This window comes from Miniopterus schreibersii (assembly GCF_964146895.1).
Source record: "Miniopterus schreibersii genome assembly, chromosome: 7".
Classification (NCBI taxonomy): Eukaryota; Metazoa; Chordata; class Mammalia; order Chiroptera; family Miniopteridae; genus Miniopterus; species Miniopterus schreibersii.
The window spans coordinates 8,013,911-8,040,937 of NC_138108.1; the positions used below are offsets into that span (position 1 = coordinate 8,013,911).

The window sequence follows — 27,027 nt, forward strand, 5'->3', positions numbered from 1 at the left end:
TCACGGCAGGAAGGTCATTCCACGGGGGGATTCTTCAGGCCGGCTCGCTCGCCCACCCCGGCTGCATCGGGCCACACCACCCAGACAGGCCCCACATGTGCCTTTTATTCTTGGTTGTGAATTGTTTGGAAATCTGCTTGATTTTGATTTTTAATTCCGTCCTGACGTGAGACGGGCCCGATGAGCCCCGTGGTGAAATGCGCGCGCCCCCGGGCGCTGTTTCTGCCCCCGCAGGCCGCCATGTGCTACATCCACATCGCCGCCCTCATGGCCGAGTACCTGAAGAGGAAGGGTGAGGTGGCCCGGGAAGCTTCCAGAAACCCAGCTGCTGCGCCAACTTACAGCTCACCCGCTCGCTTGAGATCGTATTCGTTTGGGTTATGCTTTGTTAAGCGACGTTCATTTTCACGGATACTTCTAATCACGTTGTACTGTGCAGTTTTAACTCCCTTTCGGCCATCGCCGCGTGTACTCTGTGCCCAGGGCTAGCGGGTCAGCTCCGAGTTCAGGCGAGAGCGCGTCCCGGGTAGCGACGTGTGCTTGGGGGCGTGAGTGAACACTAACGTGTAGCGTTGTCTAACCTCGTCTCGCACCACCGTAGGTTACTGGAAAGCGGAAAAGACTTGCACACGGCCCCTGCTCGCGGAGGACGCCCACCCCTGCGACAGCGGCCCATTACTAACCAGTCCCGGTGGAGGAAGTGAGTGGCCTAACAGCTCTGCCCCCTCGGCAGCTCAGAGGACATTAGCTCAGAGGACGCTTCAGCCAAACTCTTTTTTTTTTTTTAATATATCTTTATTGATTTCAGAGAGAGGAAAGGAGAGGGAGAGAGAGAGAGAAACATCAATGATGAGAGAGTCAGTGATCGAGCCCGCAACCCGGGCCTGTGCCCTGACCGGGAATCCAACCCCGATCGCCTGGATCCCAGGTCGACCCTCAACCGCTGAGCCACGGCCGGCCAGGCCAGCCAAACACTTAAACGTATCCCTGCAAGCAAAAGCTATGTCAGATCTGCATAACTCTCGCTGCAAAACCCCGATTCCTAGTGTTCAGAAACCCTACCCCACCAAAATTTATGAAGTTGACGTTACTGAGAAGTTTGCAGCAAATAGAACAGCACCTTATCCTGCGTTATTATGAGTTATGGCCGTATTTTGCTACCAATTCGTCTGCTGGTCTGCCTTTGGGATTGTATTCTGAAAGTGACGAATTGTTTAAAATTGCAAGGGAAATCCATTTTCATTTTGAAATGGAGCAAAACTGATCCAAAAAAGGGATGCAGAAATGAAAACATATAAATATGGTGCATATACAGGATTATACTTATAATTGGCATGTTCCGTTTCCTTTTTTAAAAAAGCATAAACTAATTCTGACAATTTATAACATACAGTAACTTACAATATTGATTTCCTTTAGCGAAAGATATTCCATCTTTAATGTCTGATAAAAAAGATTTTATAGCAATAACTAAATAATTACACTTTGTAAAACATTTGGCAATATAGTTAACACATTTAATCTGTTATGTTTTGCAAAAGTTTGTTCAGACCCAAAGTTTATGAACTGCAATCGGTTTCATAACTTAACCTTTAAAAGGCTGTGGAAAACTCAGTGTGTAAAAAAAAAAGAAATAGAAACAACTCTTTAGATATAAAGATCAAAATACCTAAACAAAAGGTAAATGACTTTAGTTTCAATATTTTGGAAACAAAGCCTGTTCCTCATTCTTTTAAATATGTATTTTCTAAAAAGTCGCAGTGGATTTTGCAAATAAGACATTTTGACCCAATGGCCGAAGTGAACAGTGGGACAGGGAGGTCACGTGTGTGGGGACGTTGGAGAAGAGACCAGACCTGCATCACGGCTCATGCCCGCACCAGCAGTCAGGCTCTCCTTCCACTCTCCTGACTTTCTGTTGAGACCTTCGTTTTATGTGCCAGTTACCCAAATCGTCCTTGTTTCATTTAACATGCCCTTCTCCCCATCTATTTTTTACCATAATCAGATACTAGACAGTCCCACGAAGGCTATTTCAAATTCTAGCTAAAAAAAAAAACAAAATTGGGGAAGCCTGATAAAAACTAGCTGTCAGTTTCAGAAGTTGTGGAAACGTAGATCCCACAATGCTGTATGAACCTTCACTATTCAAACATTTTAAATGCCCGCTTTTTTATTGGAGCTCCAGCCGCTTACAAATCTTGGTTTGGGTCCATAATTCCATGCCAGCTTCTTATAGAAAAGGTGGCCCCTGAGAATAACACAGAACTGCACAAGGGCGACGTTGGTTGCCTGACAGAGAGCCCTTTCCAGCAGCCACAGTGTAACCTCCCGAGGGCCGGGCGAGCTTCGCGCTGCCCCTTGCGAGGGCGTGGAGAGAGGCACTGTCTCACCCCGGCCATGCTGGGCTCAGGTAACAATGTGCTTCTCTCGGTTCTCTCAAGGCATGTTCTCCATGGGCTGGCCGGCTTTTCTGAGCATCACCCCAAATATTAAAGAAGAAGGAGCCATGAAAGAAGATTCGGGAATGCAAGACACCCCGTACAACGAGGTTAGGCCAGGGTAACCCCGTGTGCAGTAACTGAGTTAAAAGGTGCATTAATTAGAGGGGATAAATGGTGACGGGAAAGTCAAATCAAAACCTAAGGACAAAAGAAAAAAGAGTGCATTGAATTGTAACATTAAGCTAAGTAGGAGGGAGAAAACCTTACTTAAACCAAATAGAGTTGCTCTGTAATATGACTGAGGCAAAACGCGATGCAGGCCCACATTAAGCCAAGATTCGTCAGTATCCGATTTTATCAATAAAGCATCATTTTCAATGAAAATGAGCACTAAACTTTACTTCTCTAAGATGGACCCAAACATATCTCTTCTATAAGATACAAAATCTCGAGTCCTTTTGTAAATGTGGTAAGGGATGCTGACGTTTTTGTGAGCCGGTCGTAGCTTCTTTTAATACATTAGAAAGTGTATTTGCAGATGCATTTGAACAGGGAGGCCCAGTAGTTTCTGCAGAAAACCTCCTGCTGTGCAAACCATGGTTATTTTTGAGTAATAAAAAGCTTTGTACTGGGAATAACTCAGCAATAATTCTGGGGAAGAAAACAGAGCCCCGCGTCAAGCAAGTACAATATTACATAAGTTAATCTTAAAAATCATCCCACATAGATTGAAGATGAGAATACAGGAAGCACATTTTGGGGTGGATTTTAATGAAATTTTACATTTAGCTCTACATTAATTTAATATACACTGCAAGGAAACCGTGAATGCAACTACTCATTTATATTAACTGACTCGAATGATGTCTAAGAATCTTTTCTTAAGAGACATTGTTGGAAACGTTGCCTTGGAGAGCACGTAATTTGATTCAGCTGAACACTTATTAAACCCCTAGTGTATGTGAGCTGTTGAGTTAAAGGTGGGAGACACAGGTACATCAGGCATAATTCCAGCTCTCAGAGAATTAGAACCTTGAGAAAGACAAACTTCCTTCAGGGTGGGTAGTCCCCAGTCCGACACCCATTAACTATCAATCCAGGTGGCCACAAGGTAAAGGGAACAATTTTTTTATGTGAAGGTGGTTGGGGTGGAGATGGCTGGGACATAAATGAAAGTTCTCTACACTTTGGTCCTGGGTCTTGACATTTAATAAGATGTGACAGTGTCAATGAGAAAATAAAGTTCTCATAGGTGCAGCAACAAACAAAACGGGCGAAAGTGGGAAGGTGAGAAGGTATCCCAGGAATGGTGGGGTGGGTCTGACGTGGCCAACGTGCAGAGTCAGTGTCGGTGCCCAGGGCGGGGCTCTGCGGCGGAGGCTGGGGCCTGGGCCCGGAGCTCCTCACACGCCACGCTAGAGAGTTGAGATAGCAGTTCATGGAGGGGGTTCCCCCCCAGGGGTAGGGCAGTGGAAGTCTCAGGGTCAGATTTCTAGTTTAGAAAGAAGAGCACCACAGAGGACCAGTTGGAGTGAGAAGACAGATTAGCTAGAAGACTCCTGCAAGGGCCCGGGAGTGAGCAGGGGTTTGATGTAAGTCAGTGAGAATGGAAAGAACTAGACAGATCTGGAGGCATTTCTTAGATTTAAATTAGCAAGTCTGAGGGGCTGATCAGGGGATAGCAGTGAGGGAAAGGGCATAATCCAGATGACATCACAACCCCTTGCTGGCTGGATGTATATGCTGATAACAAAGCTAGGGAACACAGAAATGCCACCGTGAAAAAATTGACAGTGCAGCAGATTTGAAATTGAGTCTCAGGGATGAGTTACAGTGTTGTCATGAGAGATCTTGCTTTGGTTTGACGAACTGCAGCACGTCCTGGTGGAGCAGCTGTACATGTGTGTGGAGTTTCTCTGGAAGTCCGAGAGATACGAACTCATCGCTGATGTCAACAAACCCATCATCGCCGTCTTCGAGAAGCAGAGAGACTTCAAAGTATGTTTTCAAAAGCTAGACGTTAGTCACAATACCCTACTTTAAACGGATCGATTGCTTACTATTTTCCAAAGTAGCACCTCCCTATTGTTTATGTCAGCATCATCGCCATGAGACCCTTTCATTTACGGTTTCAGAAATTATCGGATCTTTACTACGATATTCACCGGTCGTATCTGAAAGTGGCAGAGGTGGTGAACTCAGAGAAGAGACTGTTTGGTCGTTACTACCGTGTGGCATTTTATGGGCAGGTAAGTTCACTAGAAGCAGCGTGACCTGTAAATTCTGTTGAGCACCTGAACGCCGTCTTTCATTCCTTATGGGACATCTAACTCCACGTGCCAAAGGACTGACGGGGTGGGGGGGTCTCCGCATATCTGAGTGTTTCTCTGAGCTGAGTCTATATGTTTGTCCATAGGAAGGTACTGGGCAGAGAACTCCATGGGTCTTAATGTAGATTGAGTTAAAACAGTGGTTTCTAATTTCTTGGAGAAGAAAGACATTTATGTTTCAGCATCTTCTTCCCATTTCACCCCAAAATACCTAACTATAGGTTTGTGTCACGTGTCAAAGTCAAATTAAATCCAGCATGTTTAAGAAATGAAATTTGTAGCATTCTCAGAGGTAAAGAGTTCCTAGGGGCCCCACCGTATCAAAGTCATGGACCTTTGACTTTATAATCTTGCATTTTCTTTACTCCCACTTTCAAACTGTCACTGCTCCTAGGCAGAACACTACACAGTTGTTTTGTTTCCTGTATTGCAGGTCCATGTAATTTTAAAGTTACCTTTCTCAGTTGACTACAGACACAATGAACAAGACTGAAAATATTAGCTAGCCACAGCACTAGCCTGGAAGTAAAGTAAATGTATTTCATATTAATTATGAATGTCTCTGTTGCTTTACGTGGGATAGGCCCGGGAGCCATCCTGTTCTTTTTAGGGAGATTTATAACACCGTTATGTTTCAGCAGACATATCTTAGACTATGACTCTTGTGTGTAAGCCTTCCATTCTTGTTTTTTCACAGTTGGAATGACTCTCAGCCCTCTCGTTTCCTCCCCTCCCATGTAAGGCAGTATTGCACACAGCTCCTGTTCTCTTCAGAATCTTCTAAGGAATCAAATTCAGCATGGTCATTCTAAATCATTTCCCATTGAAGTCTTTTGAAAAATAGATATTTTCCTCTAATCACCGATGGCAGCTTAAAAACTAACTTGTGGATTAATTGAAATAGCTGCTCTCTACCTGGAAAAGAAAATGTCACTGAGTACCCACTTACCATAAACAAGTTCACCCAGCCCAGGTTTTCCCACTGGGTGTGAGGAACAGATGTGGGGAGATGGTCTAAAGAAAGAAGCTAAATTTAGACATGTGAGGGGTCCCTGGAAAAGAATGTGAACTCTCTGAAATATAGAGTATGTTTGGGACAGAGAAATGTGGGGATCTTCAGGAGAAAGAAGCAGAAGCAATTTCTTGAAAGTCAATAAGAAACAAAATAAAAACACATTTTTTGAGCTTGTTGAAATATTAGCAAGAAAAGCAGCAGTAAACCCCATCAGGAAGGGGATGTGGGAGTCAGGGGATTATAGGGGAAAAAGGGTCTCCAGGGAATGAATGGCAGCACAGTAGTGACACATTATTACATTTGAGTCTACAACCCTTTAGACGATCTTTCCAAAGTCAGAGTAATGAGCTGCCATTAGTACTCTGGTCGTGACAACCAGTTTGCCTACCTGGTGGTTTCTCCAACCAACACCTAAGATACTGGCTACTGAACAGGTGGAAACAAATCAGGCTGCTTTCCAACCAGATTGTAATGCAGATGTTTACTCTTTTCTTCTTTTGGTCTTGACTGTTCCAGGCTGTGGTAAGTTCTCTCTCCCTCTCCATTTGCATGCCCTAAAAATCCTCACACTTCCCTCTGTACGGTTTTACTGAACCTTAACTTTTTTGTGCCAATCGACATTCGGTACCAAGGGGAGATAATCCTGCTTCCATTCATTTGGGAGTCATCCTGCTTTCTTGAACTAAACTGTGTTTACACCAGTTACCTGAATTACAAAAATGTATCCTTTGTTTTTCATAGATAATATCTTTCTGCACAACAGTAGATATAGTCTGCAGACCTACATACATGCACACACGCTCACATGGGTAAATATGGGCACCACATATTCTAAACATATGGACAATAGACTCAGTATTGGAGATCGCCTGCTCGTTTCAGGCCACTGTGTTCCGGCTGATGAGGAAGGGCATGGGGACGCTCAGAATTTCAAAAGTTGGAGTGGTGGCCATTGATGGGCACCTTCCCGGGCTCCTAAAAGGGCCCCGCCCTTTTCCAAATGGGTATTATGGAGAAACAGGATTCTCTATTGTGGTGGCTCAGAGCATTCTTGAAGGTGATGGTATTAATTCCCAGCACACAAGATGAACAGTCATTACCCGGGAGGTCAGGTTAAGTCTCCCAAGATGCAGAAAGAAGCGACGTAAGGAATTTGGAGGACAAGCAGAAGCAGAAATTACATGCCCCTACCTGAGCTCTGTCGCACAGAATTTCCTTTGTATTATTTTGAACCATATGAAATTGCCCGTGTTCAACCATCGGTTTTCTGGTGGAAAATGGCAACTTCATGTGGTTCAACATAATTATTGCTCATTAAGTTGGAAAGACAAATTTGTTCGATACCCACATTCAGCGTTGTCCACATTCAACTCTGCTTGTCTGTCCATACATACTTTTTTGTAATTCTTTAAGTCCCTCCCCACGTCCCTACTACATCAGTATTTTCCACCTTCACTTGTAAATTTGGGGTCATGGGTCCCTAACTCACCTACTAAAAGAATACTTGAAAACCCCTATACTAAATAGACTGAGGGGCAATGGGGAAGGATTGGGGAGTGCTGCTTTCAAATGACCCAACTTTGTTCTTTTTGCAGATTCCTCTGTAAAATGTGCTGTTTGTGTGACTGTTTTTTTGTTTGTTTGTTTTTAATACTGCCAATATTCTCAATTGTCTTTTATTAAAAATTCCAATTTGAGCTTAAAAGGCAAAGTGGTCTGTTAAATCTGCAGACCTGAGTACATGTCTAAGCGTGGTCCTCTCTATAAACTCAATCTCCACCTGCCCTTGACCAAGGAGAACTGTTGGAGGTCATCCTGATGGGCAGCAATGTGGAGCCTTGGCCATCACTGTTCAAATGATACTCAGGTACCTGAGACACTATGGAGACGGGAACTGCTGTCTGGGACAGGAGCTGACAGTGCACATCCTCTCATACTCAATGATAAGGAAACGCCAAATAGACTTGAACATTCCCCCAAAGTGTGCAGAACGAAGGTTCCAGAGATCTAAGATAAAGTCTTGACTACTTGATTAGCATGATCTCCTTGGTGAAAAATAATTCCTTTTCCACGATGGTGTTTTATATCCGCGTAAAATTTCACCTTTTAATATTCAGATCAGATAGACATGTCTCGCAATCATGTTTCAAAGATTACGCAAATAGCATATGCAGTAGGCTCATTGCCTCCACAAAGGCCTTTGGGTAAAATCTTTTAGGGTCCCAGGAAGACAGTGCTTTCATTTTACAGTATTGGCTGGAGTAGTTCGTATGTCTGCAATGAGCCAGACACTACAAGTTGGAACTTTAAAAACGCAAGTCTTACATAGCATGAAATTTCTGATGCAACATCTGGTCTCATTGCCTAAGGAAATTTTACATAGAATGGCCTATATAAAGCATCCCCAGAGTGTCCCTGAAGTATTCATTTCCAAAGCAATGAGCAGCAGTAGTGATCAAACATCAACTGTAATCAATAACATCCCCAGGCTCTGATATTTAGCCTGAGAGCAAGCAAGCTCGTGCCCATTGCATAACTTAAAACATCAGATGCCCTGGAATGAGTTAAGTAAAAGGCCTGGAGGAATTTTACTCTATTCACCAAAGGATGCAGATTCTTTGATTCTCAGACATGCCTACGTGAGCAAAGATGCATCTCAGCATCTTCAGAGAAAAGGTATTGGACAAGGAGGGATGGCACGTGGTTAGGTGGTAAAATCACCATCTCCATTTGGGGATATGATACAACCTTCTGGCTCCCCACCTGTATAAAAGTCACTGATGTAGACAATGTATATGTATAATTGAGCTCATAATTATATGGAACCATCTCTCTGCATTCTTGTAGCTTTTCTTCTCTTAGCATTTAGCCTGTTATTAATATTTTCTGACCCATCATTTATTCACTGGATTCCACTTTCAATGCACTCCTTTATTTCCTTTATTTATAACCTTGGAATCAATCGAATATAACAGCAGGAGTATTTATTTCTGCCGTCCCAATAATGACCCAGGGACATTGCAAAATTCTGAAGTACCTGCAAAAATGTCAAAGGAGCCAATAATTTTAGTTGTCAGTTTATTGAAGCACATTTTTATCATAATCTATTGGAGTTTCATAATTCATGCATGTTAACTCTACTGACTCAAAGTCCTTTTTGCTAGAATATGGGCTGTTTCCCGAATAAAACAGATCAGGGCTTTTATTGCCTTATAAAATGACATTTTAAAAAATCAAACTAGCAAGAGCAATGCAGAAGTAAAGTTTCCCATTGCCTTGACACGCGTTCTACTCATGACCTCGTGGCTAACACAAAAGAGAAACTGCCCCTGGGACTTCAGCACCTTGTGTCCCTATTTTATAAATCAGTGATTTCATAGACAGAGCTGAAAGTGAGACCTTCTTTAAGGGTGTGTCCTGGGGCTCAGTGGGCTTGGCTTTGATGATCTTGGGTAAAATGTAAACATGCATTGCTGACATTTCCAGAGCTGCTATGTCTCTGGCTCCAAGAGCTCTTACACTGTCCCTGGCAAACAGCAGGCTCAATACTTTATTCTGTTCCTCCTGCTCCATTCTACTGGTCTCATAAAATAGTCTCAAGAGGCTTGTATCTCCATACTGAATAGATAGGTAGATGATAGATGATACATAGATGATAGATAGATGATAGATAGATAGATAGATAGATAGATAGATAGATAGATAGATGATAGATAGATAGATAGATAGATAGATAGATAGATAGATAGATAGATAGATAGATAATAGATAGATAGATGATAGATAGATAGATTTTAATCACCATTTCTTTCTGATCAGTCACATACCAAATACTGAAATGAGCATCAGTAGACTTTTTTAATAAGGAAAGTATAGTTTCTATGCAAGAGAAGCTGAAGGTATGTATTTTAGGTGCTCAAACTCAGTTAAGCTGTTTCCCTGCCTATGAGCCAGAACTCACATTGCTTTACTGACACAGACGCTGTTTCTTTACTATTGTCCTCACTCTGATTCTCTCCATCAGAGGTGATACTCACCAGGGGCCTGTGTGTGCCAGGCACTGTCCTTGGAACCTCTCGATAGATTTCCCAGTCTATTTCCCATCTTCCAGACCAAGGAGGGGGGTGAAAGAAAGTCACAGGCCTTGACCAAGGCCATAGAGGTCATAGTAATGGGAATGAAATCTTGCCTCCCACACTCCTCTTCTCCCGACTCTGGATTCAGAAATGTGTGAGGGGCAGGAATTCACAGTGGAAGTGTCCCTTTGTGCTGGTTTTCACACTGTGGTGGGAAGATCTTTTCAGGGAACTTTTCTCACTGGATGGGAAATTGTAAATGTTGCCTTAGCTCCTGCCCTGGGGGGATTCTGGTCAGTGCGAGCAGAAGTCTTATTTCTATGATGTGTCTGGTCTGTCAGTTTTATCCACTAATTTCTGACCTCGAATCAGACAAAACTCCACAGAGACAGAAAAACACAGCATCTGGACGTCATGACCAGATGGGGCCAGACCGCACTGCCCCTGCAAAGTCTAGAGAAACAACGGGGAGCTGCTTTTTCTGCTTCCGACACCATGCGTCACTTCTTTTTTGGCAGTTGAGGGTCAAGTTACTCATAATCATCTGTGCTTGATCTTGAAGATTTCTCAAAGAAATTGCTCAATTAAAAACTGTTCCTACAAGCAATAGAACCTACTCTATTTGTACCTGGTGCAAATTTACCTTTTTAAGATGTATGCCTACTAGAACTGGTTCATTCATCCATTTATTCATTTAGTAAGTGTAGAGTGGCATCCCCCTAAAGACCAGGCGCTTTGCTGAACACTACACATACCATGTTGAACAAGACACTTTCCTGACTTTCAAAAGCCCAAAGCCATTTCGGGAAATGCACCAAGAAACAGGCAATTAATTTTGTGCTTGACAAGATCTGTGCTGGCAAATGTGCCTTGTTCCTTGGCTTCTGCAAATATACAGCTACATCCCACTTATCATGCGAAGTGCAGTGTTCATGACGGTCAAGTATACGTGGGAGGAAGGGCCTTAAAGTATGAAGGCACCGTACAGGTGTAATTATTATTCTCAGATCACCTCCCATTAGCTATGAAAAATACAGCATGTTTTTTACATATAAGGAAGATTTTTTTAAATAGTCAAAAGTAACAAATTTTTTTTTTAAGTACAGCTAAGATTCTTTGTGACCTCCAGCATCTTTACCTGGCTCTCCAAAGCCACTGCTTCGAAGTAAATTCTGAGTCAGAGGAAACCAGATGCACTTGGAATCTTAACTCCAGACTTAACCCAGTGTCTGAGGCCACGTGTCCCACAGGAAAATGCTCTGTCTGTGTCTCCTCAAAGAGGAGTTACAAAGATTGCCTCACTTAGTTATCCACAGATAATGGAATCTTCCCTTCCGCAGTTTCAAACCAGACAGATAGATTAATACAGGCTAAGACCTACTTGCTCCAGCGGCATAAAAATGATGGCATGGTTGGTTGCCTTGCATTTTCAATCCTGTAAGGTCTAGCTTTGCAAAAATGTAAAGGATATCCTAGGAAAGTAAACTGAATGGTGAAATTGCCTATAGCCAAGTTGCATCAAGTCCCTGACTTAATGTAAAGCTATTTTTAAAATAACAGTGCTTGGGAGCATGCCACATGTAATTTCTGTCATAACAAGACAGTGCTGTGGCTCTTTATCTAAGACGATGCGGGTGCATAGCCGCCCATTTGGGCACCTTTAGGTGCCCCTCAGGGTTCCCTATGCCAGCTTCCAAGGCTCTGAGAAGACCTTGTGAACAACGACCCTGTTCTTTGAAAAATGCCAAAAATTGTTCTGGACTCTGTTCTATCCCAGGCTGCCACGTGAGGGCATCCTTCCCCCAAAATACATGCAGCAGGTACCGCCACTGATTTCTCCAAATGGAGAAAATACATGGCAGGGACCCGGTGAGGGCCTGTGGCCTGGCTGGGCAACGTTTCCAGTAACGACTGAGTCCAGCATGATGTTTTGTTTCCTTCCCTGGCCTTTTCCCTGGTTTTGAGTTTACAGGGCGCTAGTTAGTGGCTTGGATGGCAACCAAAAGACTGGCTAAATGGCTTTGGTGTTGCTTGTGACGTGCAGCTGGAGTTTTCTGGTAAAACTGGTGGTTCCTTCTGTGTCTCTCAGGGATTTTTTGAAGAAGAAGAGGGAAAAGAGTATATTTACAAGGAGCCGAAGCTGACGGGCCTGTCCGAGATTTCCCAAAGGCTGCTCAAGCTCTACGCAGACAAATTCGGAGCCGACAACGTGAAGATTATCCAGGATTCCAACAAGGTAGCGGGAAAGCCGTGTTCCTGCAAGCCATTTGGGGCGTTTCGCCTGTTTGTTTACTGCTTGGCCGATGGGTGATTATTTTTGGTAAAAGCATTAGACGTGTTTATTGGAGTGACCTCAAAATTCCCTACTTTCCCCACAGGTTCTTTGCACTTGTATAGCAACCAAAGAGTTAAAGCGCCGGGCCCAGTGGAGTGTCTCTTCAGTTAGGGAGGGCTTCCTGGGTCTACCCATTTCAACATCTATTCTCTGGGAGAGAAGCAGACTTGGGGGTTACGTTGTACTAACCTCTGAATATCTGATTAACCTCCTCTTGGCCAAATGATTATATCCCCTGATGAGAGTATTCGGAATCCTCTAATGTGCTTTCGTTGCTCTAGTCAGCCTCTGTTAAGGCCCTACTGCGTGCCATCCCCAGAGCTGGGAGCCGGGGCGCAAAGGCTCTTCCTCCCAGATCTCCGGCTCACTTGGGGCCGAGAAGGGGGTGTGCAGACAGCTCGTTAAACTGAGTCAAGGCCACAGGACATGCTGCAAGTCATACAGGGCAGGCTCCGGGCAGGGGCTCCCTGGCCAGCGCCTTCTGGGGTGGGCGGCGCTTCCCAGGGGAGATGATGTCTGCGCTGGACGCTGCGGGGCCAGGCGGTGTCGGCTGGAAGCAAAGGGCCTTGTGAGCAGCCCGGCGCAGGCGGCGACAGGGGGAGGGGCGTTTAGGGACTGACAGGTCTTCAGACACGACTCGGGTAGAAGGGTGTGTCGGAGGATGGGGCAGGAGGAGCTGGGTTACGCCCAATTGTATGGGCCTCCATTGGGTCGCGAAACAGCCCCTTTTTCCCCTGTGCTCTCTGAACAAAGCTGGTATTTGGAGGCACCTGGGCGCCAGATTGCTTGGTGTGGGCAAAAGTTGTTACACCCGTGTTCACCGTTCTCACCTGTGGCCTGAAAGGAACAGTCGCCTTCCCCGCGAAGGCGGGCAGAGCGGCTGCCGCGGTGGCGGCCACTCTAAATACGCAGACGGCATCGACGGCGGTCCCAGTGGGGTGTGCAGTCAGAACGGCTGGGGTCTCCGTCGCACCGTGCCCCCCTATTTGTCAGCCGGCGATCCATCTTGGAGAAATTAGGCAGCCACCCTGATCCTCCGTTCTTTTACCCGTAAAATGATTTTGATGATATTGACCTTACAATGTCATTTTTAGTAGTATCACAAGTAAGTTCACGAGCTTCCTCAAACCGCTGGAGCTGGGTAAGCTATGGATGAGTAAATGGATAGAAAAAAATTGGACTAAGTTTGAAAATTCTTCAAGGGATCGTTAGAAAAGAGACAGAATCATCTCAGCCTCGCGGGAAAGAAAGTAATTCCCTGGCTTTTCTTGGGAGCCCCAGCCTGCCCTCCTTGATGTTTGTCAAGCCTAGTCACCAGAGCAGAGGCAGTAAAGAAATTACATAAAATGCCTCATTGCAGATAAGAGAAGGAATCAGAGAAATTGAAACTAAAAATATTTGCAATCATGTGACAGGCTAGTCAGTTAATCTGCTAAACAGACAAGGAGCCTCCTTCCAGGTGCAAGCCCAGCACAGTGGCCCCAGGCTAGTGGCTGAAAAGCAGAGGGACAGATATATTTGCATGTTCAAGAAGCACGTATTCCGGACAAAGGGAAGGACTTTCTCTATAGAAAGAAAGAGAAGAAAGATTAAATTACTTGCAACCTCCGGGTACTTAGGTTTCCCAGAGCCTCAGCTCCTTGGGGAGCCAGCTCCCGTCCCAGACCCACCACGTCTAGCTGACCACGGTCCAGGCAGCTACTCTTTCTGCGATGTGACTGCCCATTTTCCCCCACGGGGACAGGGACAGCCCCCAGGAGGCCGGCTGAGGGGCCGCAGAGCTCCTGCCTGAGGCCTCACCACTCTCTCACCCCAATGTGTTCATGCAGGTAAACCCCAAGGATTTGGACCCCAAATATGCCTACATCCAGGTGACGTACGTGACGCCGTTCTTTGAGGAGAAGGAACTAGAGGACCGGAAGACGGATTTCGAAATGCACCACAACATCCAGCGCTTCGTGTTCGAGACGCCCTTCACGCTGTCGGGCAAGAAGCACGGGGGCGTGGAGGAGCAGTGCAAGCGCCGCACGGTGCTCACCAGTAGGTGCCGGTGCGGGGCTGCCAGCCGGGCCCGGCGGGCGGGCGGGAGCAGCTCGAATGGGGCATCTCAGCCTCGCAGACGGAGCCCCGGGTGCGCTCGCGGGGACACGCCTGCCAGGGGGAGCGGATCGCCCCTTCTTTATTCAGTGTCAAGGGGGACTCCCCGGAGAAGACACCCGGAAGAGAAATTGTCAGGAGTTATTTACACACCCCTTCCCTTTAAATCTTAGTCGTGAAGGTCGCGGTGTCCATGTCGGGAGGGCAGTCTCAGCTCCCCTCTCCTCTGTGCCTGGATCTGCCCTGTTGTTTCAGGGTTAGGAGCTCTCAGGATTGTGTGCTTTGGGGCAAGATCCTAAGCCACCCTGCAGCTCAGGTTCCTCATCTGTACAATGGGTGCAGAGGTGTTCAGCATCCCTTCCAGGACCATCTATTCTGTGAGCTGGTCTCCTTTCGCTTAGTCAACAGACATTCAACAAGGGTCCACCACGTGTTGGGCACTGTCCTGGCCATTCAGATAAATAAAGCACGATTCTTGTCCTCAAAGTGCGCTCAGTCTGGCAGGAGAAAGAGCCAAGTAAAGCCAGAATGTCAGGCGAGCAGAGTGTGAGAAATAAGCGAGCACGGGAGAGGGGCTTCTAGTGGCAGCCAGGAAGGGTGAGCAAAGGCCCTCCGGGCGAGTGACGCCCACTCTGTTGGAGGGAGTAGCAGTCCTGGGTTATGCCAGAGACAGACAAATACCAGTGACATCCAAACGAGGGGGGCATTCTCTTTCAGTAAACTTTTCCAGAACTTTTCTAATAAAATTTAAAAAGTCTAAAACAAAGCTACTATAACATATGCTGGTCGGTATATATTGAAGCATTCTTTATTGTGGCTCAGTGTAGTTTTTCTCTGAATCGCAAGTTGTGGTGGAAGCTCTCATCTTCTCAGTGCTGAGTGACTCTAAACCAAGGTCTTACCCCAGCCCCGAAAATGAGGACATGCCTAGGGAGGTGGAGAACAGAAGGAAGGGCCACGGTGGCTGGGGCGGAAGCTCAGAGGAGGGAGGGCACGTGGCACACAGGACTGACAGTGACATGTGCACAGGAACAGGCGGGACGGAACATGCCGTGTGCAGAGGGTACCTACAGGCCGTCTGCCCCTTCAGGGGGACCCTGACTCTGCACTCACCCTCAGCCTTTCCATCTCCCTGTACTGCTCTGTGCAGCCAGCCACCTGTTTCCCTACGTGAAGAAGAGAATCCAGGTCGTAAGCCAGTCGAGCACAGAACTGAACCCCATTGAAGTGGCCATCGATGAGATGTCCAAGAAAGTCTCCGAGCTTAACCAGCTCTGCACAATGGAAGAGGTGGACATGATCCGACTGCAGCTCAAACTCCAGGGAAGTGTCAGCGTGAAGGTGAGTCTTGCCTGGGGCTGCGGTGCTCGTAACATGCCCTTGATATTTTTTAAAGGGTATAAGATATTTTTCTGTTTGTGATATAATCCAGCACCTTTATCTGAGTCTTTAAAATGTTGTTTCATTGTGAATGCACATTGGTGGGACCACACACCTAGAAATAAGCTTTCCTTGTTTATCTGAAATAAAATTTATTCTTCCTCAACCCTCCTCTCCCATCTTCTCTAGATAAACTAAGTTCTATATTCTAAATTCTAACAAATGAATTAATTAATAAAGAACGTGTCTCTCTCATAAACATCTGTCACTGAGAGCCTTCGACAACTGTTCAAAAACAAATATTTTTAGAATGTATATTAGTTCAGAAAATGTGCATCAGTATTTATTTGGCTGTCAAGATCCTGATAGCAAGCAGATGGCCTGCGCACAGTGGGTGATTAAAGAAAATACAATAAGTAGACTATTTGCAAAAGTATGAGCAGTGTTTAGGAAAACCAACAAGGGCGGGCACAGGGGCTGGCAAGACCAAGGGGCTGCTGCCCTTCCTAGACCTGAAAACTGAGGAGAAAGGAGAATCATTGGAAGCAGAGAGAGAGCTGAGAGAGGCTGACAGACAGACAGGCAGACATAGTCCCAGCTAGAGGTCTGCCAGGAAGAAGCCTGAGGCTTGCTTAATCCCCTCCCGGGCTGGGACTAGGGTGAGCCGAGTGAGGTACTTACCTTGGGCATAAAATTTAGGGGGGGGGGGCATCAAAAACTCAGTAATCATGATTAAATGATATTGTAACGCAGTATTTTTAAATTCAAAACTAATGTCAAAAATCCATAATGAACAAAATATTAATATTTTCAATAAAGGCAGGCCAGGAAGAGTGTCACAGTTATACTGGAGCCTGAGGGAAAGGCAAGATCAGTAGTGCTGCTCCTGACGCTGACACTTTGATGCCCAGGTGGCTGCCCCTGCCAGCTGCCAGCTGCGGAGGGGCCCCGCGGAGGGAGTGGCTCCTCCTCAGCCAGGCCTCTTCCCGACAGGTTAATGCGGGGCCAATGGCCTACGCACGAGCTTTCCTTGAAGAAACCAACGCAAAGAAGTACCCTGACAACCAGGTGAAGCTCCTGAAGGGGATCTTCAGGTACGCTCTCCTCCCAGGGTCCCCCAGGCGGGCGCCCCGAGCCCCAGGAAGCCCCCGCCCAGCCCCGGGGGGGGGGGGGGGCGCCGAGACAGCAGCAGCCTGACTTGGAGGCCGCTGTCGTCGGGTGGCTGTTAACTGGCTTGCGCCGCGGCCCGGCCGCAGGCAGTTCGCAGAGGCGTGCGGCCAGGCCCTGGACGTGAACGAGCGCCTCATCAAGGAGGACCAGCTGGAGTACCAGGAGGAGCTGCGGGCCCACTACAGGGACATGCTCGGCGAGCTCTCGGCCGTCATGAACGAGCAGGTGAGGCCCTCCTCGGGCGGCCCGCTGTCCTTGCGCACACAGTGCCCGTTTTGTCCCCAATGCCAGGACAACCGGAAAGGGTCTCCTTTCTTGCTGCTGAAGTCACTGCCTCTTGCGTGCAGGCCCGGCTGCTGACTTGTCTCCCCCATGCACAGCGTCCCCCGTCTCAAAGCAGAGATCAGGTTAGAGGAAAGGCTCAAGGAAAAAGATGAGAGAATGTTTATCCAGACACCTAGGGCGGAGGGGCCCTGATAGACGCCAGGAAATACTGGGTCGCATCCCCAGTAGGGTTTGCTTGCACTACCCCCACCCCTGATGTGGGGCCTCACCCCCCTCGGCTGTGATGCGTTTTCCGGTCCCCCCGCTGGGGATCTGCCTCTGCCCCGTACTCGGGAAGAAGCCAGGACTGAGACGTGGCCGTCTAAGGTCAGGTTCGCCTCTACAGAGGCGGTGCCGCCTCAAGATGCGCCCCCTCCAAAGGAGGCACCCGTGACTCCTGGCGTGCGCCCAGCATGTTCTGGAAGGCTGCGCACCGACTGCGGACACTCAGTAACCGCAGCGCTTCTTGGGGTGCTGAGACTCAAGCGGCCGAAAGCCAAGGGCTGCTCCTCTGGCTTCCCAGCGCCCATCAGCCTCACACTCCACCTAACCGCTCACCACCTGCGTCCCTCAGCAGTTCCAAGTGTTCCTTACAGAGTAATTAAAGGGGACAACCTGGACTCATCTGCAGATAGTGCCGCATGCCTGGCGGCCCCTCATTAAACAGTAGCCCCCTTCCTTTTCTTAAGTGGCCCAGCGCTGTCAACACAGTTCAAGAGACGTGAGATGTACCCTCCAGTTCTTTTATTCTAGTTGCTCTACCCATATACGCTCCTCTTTTCTTCTTTCCATCTCCTCCTGCCCAGGTTTTAAACCCTCCCTGGAAGCCAGAGAAAGAAATGGTTGCTTGACTTACGTTAGAGAGAAGTAACCTCTCTGGGAAGGATTCTTAGAGGAGGGAGTGTTGGTTGGGGATTATTAAGAAGCTGGTGGAAATTAAATGCTCAGGGAAGATGCCCTGGTAGCACGGGGCACTCGTAAACCTGAGAGTGAAACGGAAAGAACAGTCAGCGGGTCTGAAAGTTGGGAGAGGTGGAGAAGTACGCTTGCCTCCCGTGTAAATTGTATCTGACCTTGACACTTTGGGCAAAAACGCTTTTCTCTTTTTTTTCCTGGCAGCTCTGTTGCAGTCCGTGTTTACACAGCTTCTATTCCTCTGTGTCTAGTATTTCCCTCAGTACTGTAAGCAAAAGTGGTATGTTTTCCTTTCCTTATGTGTTCGTTGTCTTTTGTGGCCTTCTGGTCTCCCTGTCTCTTCCTGATTTCATTTTCCCCAGACAATTCATAGTGGCTAGTGTTCTCTAAGCTCTTATTTAATAAGAACAACTTTATTTCCATTGCAAGATAGGTCAATACCAATTAAAGCTAAACTTAACGACTTAACTTTTAAAAAGAAAAGTCATACGCCACCAACTTTTAAAAATATTTAAGCCCATTTGTATCCAAAACAAAGATTCACTCTACTCCAGAGTGCTAACACAGGCAAGGACCTGGTGATTAAGGAGAGAGAAAAGTCATTGATTTTTCAGAAAACCTTTGCCACGAGAAGCAGAATTTGACTCTGTGCTTCCTGCAAACTAACTTGAAGAAAAGAAACTGGTGGGGGGAGCCAATCTTGTTGTTCAGTAAATGAAACAGAACCATCGGCAGGAAAGATAAGCCCCTGGTCCTGAGCTCCTATGGGGATTTGTCCACAGGTCTTTATATCTGAGAAAATGCCCGCAACATACATGGTATCTTCAAAACAAAGGGTTCCTTATGAAATGATTTATTCTGTTATATAGCCGTTCCACATTTCCACTTGAGATTAAACTGAGGGCAAAATACTGACTTCTAACTCTGCAGAGGAGATTTCTAGAGGAGGGACAATTTAATTCATCGTTATCAATCATAAGTATAAATTATCCATAGAAAAACTATAAGTTACTTAGAGCAACGTAAGCTATTTTCATGATAACCATTGATAAGTGCTTTCAGTTGGTTGTATTGAACAATTTCCTAAAATCAGAAATAGCCAACAAAGGTTAGGGGTCTGTAAAGTCCCTAGTATTTTTAAAAATCATATATTTATTTCAGTTTATGTTTATAACAAAAAAATGTGTTTCATGCTTTTCTCATTTTTTTACGAAAATGCATTGGCGCATAATGTTTGGGTTTGAACTCCAGTGGAGGGAAGGGTAGGCAAATCTTAGCACAACCTATTAATGCAGAAATGAACCGTAACCTACAACGCCTGAGCACCTCCATGTACCTATATGTTCACGCGGATATTCTGAAAACAGGGACATATGTAATTACAGTGAAAAGAGCGATTCTACCATTGAACTTTTGAAAGTAGCAACTTAGTTAGAATGCATAGACAGGCACAGAAATACAAAAATAGAAATAGAATTAGTTACGCAGTTTGCTCCAAGAGTGTCCAGCAAAGTCTTAGCTGAAAACTTAGTGAAAGGACCTTTAGCATAAGAAACAAGATGGAACTGGATGAAGCGGATGCCAGTGAGCAAAATGCACATGTTGAGGTGAAGGGGTTTGAGGTATTAAAGTGACAGGCAGGCGGTAAGTGCCCCTACGGGCAGCCAGAATGCCACGCTGTCTTACAAATGTCCAAAAAGCAGAAAAGCCTCCTTCGACGGAAGCCAGTGTAATACAGGAGCCTCTGGAAGAGGCTCGTCTGGAGTCTGTTCCGTCATGTAGAGGTACAGTGGCGCAGCGAAGTCACAGTGGTGATGGGTGCCAAACACAAACTGCAGAGAAAGGAAGAGCCCCTCTGCGCTGTGGTGCCCGCGGGCGAGACGTAAAGGCCTGTTGCTCTTAGAGTCTGACTGCCCCTTGGGAAACACGATTTGCCAGATTGTTTAAGCAGAGTTGTGACCTTGGCCATAAGGAGAATGAACCGGCAGGAGAGGATGCTGGGTGCTCTCTGGGGACAGCAGTGGCAGTTCTGTCTTGGAACAGCAGAACTTAAGCATAATCATGTCAGGAATTAGTGGGGAAATTTCCGTAACCAGAAATTTACAATATTCATCGTCTCTTCTGTACAGAGATACATTTTAGAGGTTCCTGGGGGTCTCATCGTTGTTATTGTGTTTACATGTTATAACTTGAATGGATCTAATAGGAAAGTATTACTTAGGCCTACTAACATTATTTTCAAAAATATATTTTTCTCACATTTCCATTAACGCAAACATTTAAATGAGGTTTCAGATGTCTCCTTTTTCTGGTAGAGGTCAACAATATAAATTATAAACTTGTAGAATAAAATAAAATCCTGGAAGTACTCAGATATATGCATAAGGTTTATTCAGACATTTATAAATGTGTATCTGATAGCTGAAGAGCATTGTGATGATACTTTTTTTTTGGATGGAGTATTTACTTTAATTAATAGATTAATTTGCACTGAATCTGTGCCCATACTTTAAATCCTGCCAAAATGGCTATGACGTGGGCTTGGGGGAAGAAAGGCTTCAGATCTACTTTGATAAGTAAATACATTTTCAAAATTTGCAGATCCCCTATGGGCAATAAATATAAACTATTCTGGGTTTTAATTTTGTGCTTGGAGATATTAACATGAGCCTATTGTGTTCCCTTGCCGTGTTGTGTTTTGTCCTGTCTTCAGATTACGTGCAGGGACGAGTCGTCAAAGCGCGGAGTGGAGCGAACCTGCTCTCGAATAATTAGCAAGGGGACCCCAGCCCTGCCCACGGTCTCCATCTCCCCCAGTGCAGACGTCTGAGCAAAGGTCTTCGCCATCGGACGCACCTCTAAGGGAACTTTCTGAACTTGCAGCTAATCTCGGGGAAGAGAAGATAGATTTAATTTATTTGAAGTTTTTATGTTAATATTTTTTTTACCTCGCTAGCTTGAGAATTTTGCCAGTCTCTGGATTTGCACATTTCTTATGATTCCCCCCCCCCTTGGGCAGCGTTAAACAAGCCAAGCTGAATATTTGCCATGAAATTCCAATGAATGTGCAGCTCAAAAGCAAACCCCACGTTTGCTTGTCAGTTACAATATGTTCAGTACCAAGTCTTAGTACACATATTTTAAAGGTCAGAGTGAATGTGTTTATAACATTTAAGCATATTTCAAATGTAAATAGGAGATTGTAAAATATATGGTTTTTACCAAATTTAAAAGAATCTTTTTAGTTGATACTTATGACATGCTAAAATTATATGGATAACATTTCAGATTCCATTATATTAAAATATTTGTGTATGTGTACAAAAGTGTTGATAAATACTAATCTTTAAAGTCCGTGGAGCTCTTTTATTTGTAATATATGTGCTTTTAAAAGCAAAGGGTGTGAAATTATGGAAGTATTTTGTTGTTAATGAAAATAAAAAATACAGTTCCTTTGCATTTGGTGCTCGTAAAGAATGAGTGAGTCATTACTCTAAGCGGTCCATTGGACTAGGCATGTGCTGAATGGGACCCTGTGTTCACTATCTACGATGCCTTACCAAGAAGTCAGGAAAAGGACTTGAACTTCAGCTAGCCACTTCTTCCCAAAAGATCAACTAGACAAACATAGGAGAATAGTAGACTGATGTGGAGATGACCTAATGAATCAGAATCTCGAGGGTTGCAGTAATTGCTAAGGCTAGTCAAAAATATCCCATCTCTATATTCTGGAAATTTGTGGTAGGATTGCACTTTCTTGCCTCTTTTGAAGTTAGACTTGACCATGTGACTTGCTTTGGCCATTGAAATGTGAGCAGAAATGGCATGTGTCCTTTTCAGGAAGGTACAGAAGCTAGGAAGTGGTTCTTCCCAATCTCCACCCTGATGCAGTCATCTTTGAAGTACGTGGATTTGGAGCCTTAGTGAGCAGAAGGCACACACACACACACACACACCAGGCCCGTTAATCTTGTTGGATGTAGAGCCTGAGTGAGAAATACATTTTGTTGTGTTCAGGTGCTTGAGATTCAGGGATTGTTTATTATTGCAGCATTATGAGCTTATCCTGACTGATCTGTAGTTTTCTCAAAATTGTGACTGATGTTCAGCCAGGTTTGGGAACCGCTAACACATTCCACCTCCTTCCCCCAGCCACCTGCCTCCCACACCAACACCAGCAGCAGTGCCACTGAGAGAAGCTGCCTCCAGATGCAGAATGTAAGCTCAGGATTGTCTTTATATTTACCCCAGCAGCCATCACAAAGGCCCAGCTTCAAATTAGGAGACTTCAGCCGAGTTCATCGTTCTGCTCCATAAGTTCAGAGGACAGGCCTAGAAGACATTTAAATACTGCATATACCGAAGTGACTAAAGGATATAATTCAGGTGAGAACTCTCATCCTTCAATGTTCTTAACTGTCCTTTTCTCAAATACAGCCCACTACTTTCCAAAAAACAACTCTGTGATGAGCTGACCTCTGGCAAGTTTGATCATGGAATGCATGCTGTAACCACTATACGGCATACTTTCAGGATGACCTCTGGATCAAAGCATTGCCCCAACATTCTGGCTCCAGCCTCCTCGGTTTCTTACTGCTTGGCTCAGCATCTTGGCTCCACCCTCCGATTTCCCCATTTGGATTTTTAGGATTCCCTAGACATGATTACTGTCCCTGCAATCCAGAAAGAGTCTACATCTGCTATTGTTTCCCACCCAATTCCTACCTCTAGTCTCAAGGCGTCATTCCCATCCCAATCAACCCATCACCACTGCCCCATGGACACTGTCAGCAATGGGTTGCCTGTCCAAATGTGAAAATAAAAACAGATGTGTTAGTTTAGCAATGTGAGCAACTTACTCTGTCTTCCCAGATCATGCCAAAGCAATCAGGATCTGATTCTCAGCCAACATTCAAGGTCTGATGGCTACTGAGAGAGCCTCGTGCGTATAAGGCCAATAAAAGAAGTTTAAAAACATAAGAAAATTTACATGGGATCTTGAATTTTTAAGAGGGTGAAAAGGAGTTTAAGGAGTGGTAAGAGTTGGCATCTGAGAGCTCCTTTGGCATTCCTCTGCAGTGCCATTCTGGTTATGTCTTGAGACTTAATGAGAAGATCCATGGTCTACTTAGAGAACACAGTACTTTCCTGACCAGGAGTTCATTTGCCTGAGACGGAACATGATAAATGTTGACTTACCTGTGGGCACATGAGAGGAGCTGCTATGAATAGAGGGTAGATAAGAATATGAACATGTTTGGATTCAGAACATAGGTAATTTAAAAGTTCCAGGTGAATTATGGAGATGGGGAGATGTTAGCCAAAGAAGATCTCCATTTGCTTCCTTTGCCTTCCCCTTGCCTCTTGATATCCTTGTAGCAAATGCATGTGGTTGCAGACGGAAGGTAAGAGAAGACTAATTTGATGGAGAGATTGTAAATCATGTCTCATGAGACACACTATAGTAAGCACATAAGCTTGTTCTTAGAGGGATGTAGAGTGAGAGATAGATCAAAACATGCCCAACTAGGGTTCATGAAGGCCATTTGAAGAAGGTAATGGTGATTGAGCTTGAGTAATTAAGCAAAGGTTTACAAAGAATAGCTTTAAATAACACTAATGTCAAGAATTCTCCAGGGGAATCTGCTTGCAATTTCCTTACATCATCAATATTAATGCCCAACTATAAAGTCACTGTTTCCTGGATGTATTCCTAATGTATAAAGTATATTTACTTTCAAAGATGATAACTTTCCATGTATTTCATCAAAATACAATGATAACTACTAAATCCAGGGTAGGTGGACTATTTTAAGTTATAAACGAGATCATAGTATTTGCAGGACATTTTGTTAAGCAGGATATTTTATTGAACAGAATGGCCCATTGACGAGGAAGCTCATTTCATGATACTTGCATGGAGTTTAGTGAGTCCCTTTGGATTTCTAAGAGACTGATCTTCTGCAATATTATTTTCCCTTTGGATGAACAACTTTTTAAAAAGTAATAAAAAATAATAGTGAAATTCATCTAACCAAAAAAATGGAATTTCTACTTTATAACAAAAGTCAAGTAAAAGGGAAATCCAGCCTGAAAGGCTCTGGAGCGTTCTTCAGAAATATCTACAAGCAGCAACCCAAGGCCAGGGTAGAGGCCTTTCACCATCTCAGCTCAAAGACACTCCTCTGGACCTCTGAAGTCAAGTAGGACCATAATATTCTATCAAGTGGTTTCCACTTTCAGTCTCTCCCTCCTGAACAGCTTAGCAAAAAAGACAGGTTTGTTCAACTGGCTGTTCCTAAGCTTGAGGGATTTGGAACTGTGTAACCCCTTACTTTGCCTTGCACAATTAGAAGGGCTGAAAATAGGAGTCCTTTCCAGAAAGAAACAATTTCATTAGGAATTTAAGCCCAAATATTGCAGGTGGTGATGCAAAACAATCTTTACTCTTCCCTTAAGGGACTCAGGTTCAGACATTATGGATATTTATAGTTACCACCGGGAAAATTGAGGATGAACAATAACTGTGTCTTTAAAACAAGCATTCATTGCCTTCTATAATGTAACATGGGTGTGTAGCAGGCAGAGACTCTGTTAAAAGAAAGAGAGCAGCTTCCTTTCCTATCTGACTGTTGGTCCTGCTTGGAATGAGTCAGAGCCCCGAGAGGGGATGGAAAGCTGCCACACCCCAGAAGTGGGGATTTCCAAACATCACACACTTGACAAGAATGAAACTGGATGTTTCAAAAAAATGCATAAAACACAAATGAATCTAGCCTAGCAAAGCAAGCCAACGCTTCCCTGCCTCCCAGGCACATCACTGCCTGGGGGAGTCTGAGGTTTCCCATCTGCAGAAGCTCACAAAAGATGAGGCATCTGTTTGTTTCTGGAGGGTGTCATGGCAACGTTATTTTACAATCTAAGAATGGCTTCCATTTGGCTCTACTCGTATGTGCATCCTTAAAGGCTGGATTTCCAAATCAAGCTGTCAATAAGATAACAGGACGCCTTAAACTTGAATAACAGATTTCAATGTTTGAGCCACTGTCGATTTTTTTATGTATCAAATATGTCGCTTTTCTACTTCCCTCAACAGAAACTGAGAAAGGATAACTTCATCGAAATCAGCAACTTCATGGGTTATCTATTTACCAAATTTGATTACATGCCCTTTGAAGTCTAAATGTTAGTATATTCTCTTCTTAAATATTAGGAAGTAACATTTCCCTTGTCAGAATTCTCCACTGAAGTTTTCTGTACTGTGACATCTCGACATTTGAATTTGCAATTAAGTCAGATCTGAAAGATTTCTACAACAGTCCATCGCCAAGGGTCAGAAACAAACACCTTCTCCTGGTCTCACGCAGCTGAGATGTTACATGGTTCAAGAATATGAAATGAGAAATTCATGGAGGCAGACAGAAAATAAATAGTAGAACCTCAGCATGTGACTCCTTCAAAGCAAAGATTACATCTTGTGTGTCTTTGCATTCCTGGCTCATATTCTATACTTTGGATTTTAGATTAAACAAACGGGTAAACAAATTGACACCGTGTAGTTCTGCATGTGCACAGTCTGTAAAGAATAATGCAGAACTTCCAGCCAAGCTTTCTACCAAACCACAGTATAACTCAGGAACCACCCCGGAGGACTCAGTGAGCTACATGGAATCTACTTGTTCACAAGGCTGAAGTTTAAGCTGTGCCTCATTGTGGTGCTGATGTCTTTGGGACAAGACAACTGGACCAAGAAAGGAAGAAGACGGGGTGAAGGACAGAGCCAAGGACAGGCATGGGGGTTGAATTCATTGAGTGTCCATTATTTGCACCTCACTAAGCAACTTGACCTACATGGTCTCACTAATTCTCTCAGCACCACTGTGAATAGGTACCCTTATCACAATTTCATAGATGAAGAAATACAAGTCCAGAGAAGTAAAAAAATTGGTTCGACATCACAATGTAATATGGTACGAAATTGAACTAGATTGTAGTCTGATCTGTCTACCTGCCCACTGACCACTTGTTTGAATTTGGTTGAACCTAAACCAAAATCCTGGTCAACAAGAGCCCCAGTCACACTGGCCACAGTTAGCCATTGTCCACTATGTCATCAGGGGCCCTTTCTCAGGGAATTCCCATCTCCTAGAGAACGGGAATCCTTAGTTCCATGTGAGGTTCAAGAAGAGATGCTGTTACCTACCCCTCTCACTCTAGGGGAATTTCCATAAAGGTGTTTTTCAACCTAAAGGTCGCAGGTTTTTACAATAAGAAACATCTGAGTAAACTCAAATGTTCACATTGCCTTTTATATATATATATATATATATAATCTCCTTGCAAGGGGAGGAAGTGTACTCCAAAGGATAAATTGATCACCAGAAGGCTGTGTGATGAATGTGGAGTCATGTATACCAGAAATGGATATTTTTTAAGATATTCCATTTAAGCTGAGTCTGACACGCCCTGTTGAAAAACCGTTTGACTTGTTTTATTTAAAATTGTTTTCCTCTCAGTGGTGCACCTTTCTGTGAACTGAACTATTCACGAGTACTTCTCTTCCAAGAACTGTGTATATTAAATACTGAGAAAAGATACTTTTCACCACCTCCTTTTTTCCTGGCATTCTAGTGACCATTCCAATCTCCATTTTCAACCCATCTCTACTTGTATTTCATGTTCCAGTTCCCTTCTGAGATAGGTTCCCATTGCATTTCTATAGCCTTTTCATTTTGTCTCCTGTTGACCTTTGATTTTGTTTATTTTCATTAAAGATGCTTCATTCTTGTCTACTTCTGAAATTTGCATTCATGGCCAGAAGAGCCAGTTGCTTTCCCAAGCTCTATCCTTTCTTGGTGACACAACCATGATTTTATGCAGGAGACAGAGGTGCCAAGCCAAAAGATGATATTTCTCAGCCACCCTTGCTGTGCCTATGTGA

At 44.6% G+C, this 27,027-nt stretch overlaps 1 protein-coding gene across 2 annotated transcripts in view; it reads left to right on the forward strand.

Moving 5' to 3' along the window:
• The window catches only part of DOCK10 (dedicator of cytokinesis 10), a 203,411-nt gene extending 181,854 nt beyond the window's left edge, over positions 1-21,557 (forward strand). Inside the window, exons 46-57 of one of the 2 annotated variants that reach the window (XM_081143278.1) lie at positions 235-292; positions 602-700; positions 2,445-2,551; positions 4,320-4,442; positions 4,580-4,693; positions 11,955-12,101; positions 14,030-14,240; positions 15,448-15,638; positions 16,671-16,771; positions 16,934-17,072; positions 18,291-18,366; positions 20,800-21,557. In XM_081143278.1, the coding sequence (XP_080999404.1) occupies positions 235-292; positions 602-700; positions 2,445-2,551; positions 4,320-4,442; positions 4,580-4,693; positions 11,955-12,101; positions 14,030-14,240; positions 15,448-15,638; positions 16,671-16,771; positions 16,934-17,072; positions 18,291-18,366; positions 20,800-20,861 (1,428 nt within the window). In that variant the 3' untranslated portion in view covers positions 20,862-21,557. The remainder of the gene's footprint in view (positions 1-234; positions 293-601; positions 701-2,444; positions 2,552-4,319; positions 4,443-4,579; positions 4,694-11,954; positions 12,102-14,029; positions 14,241-15,447; positions 15,639-16,670; positions 16,772-16,933; positions 17,073-18,290; positions 18,367-20,799) is intronic. The other variant, XM_081143279.1, reaches the window with a different exon arrangement.
• The last annotated feature ends 5,470 nt before the right edge of the window (positions 21,558-27,027 follow it).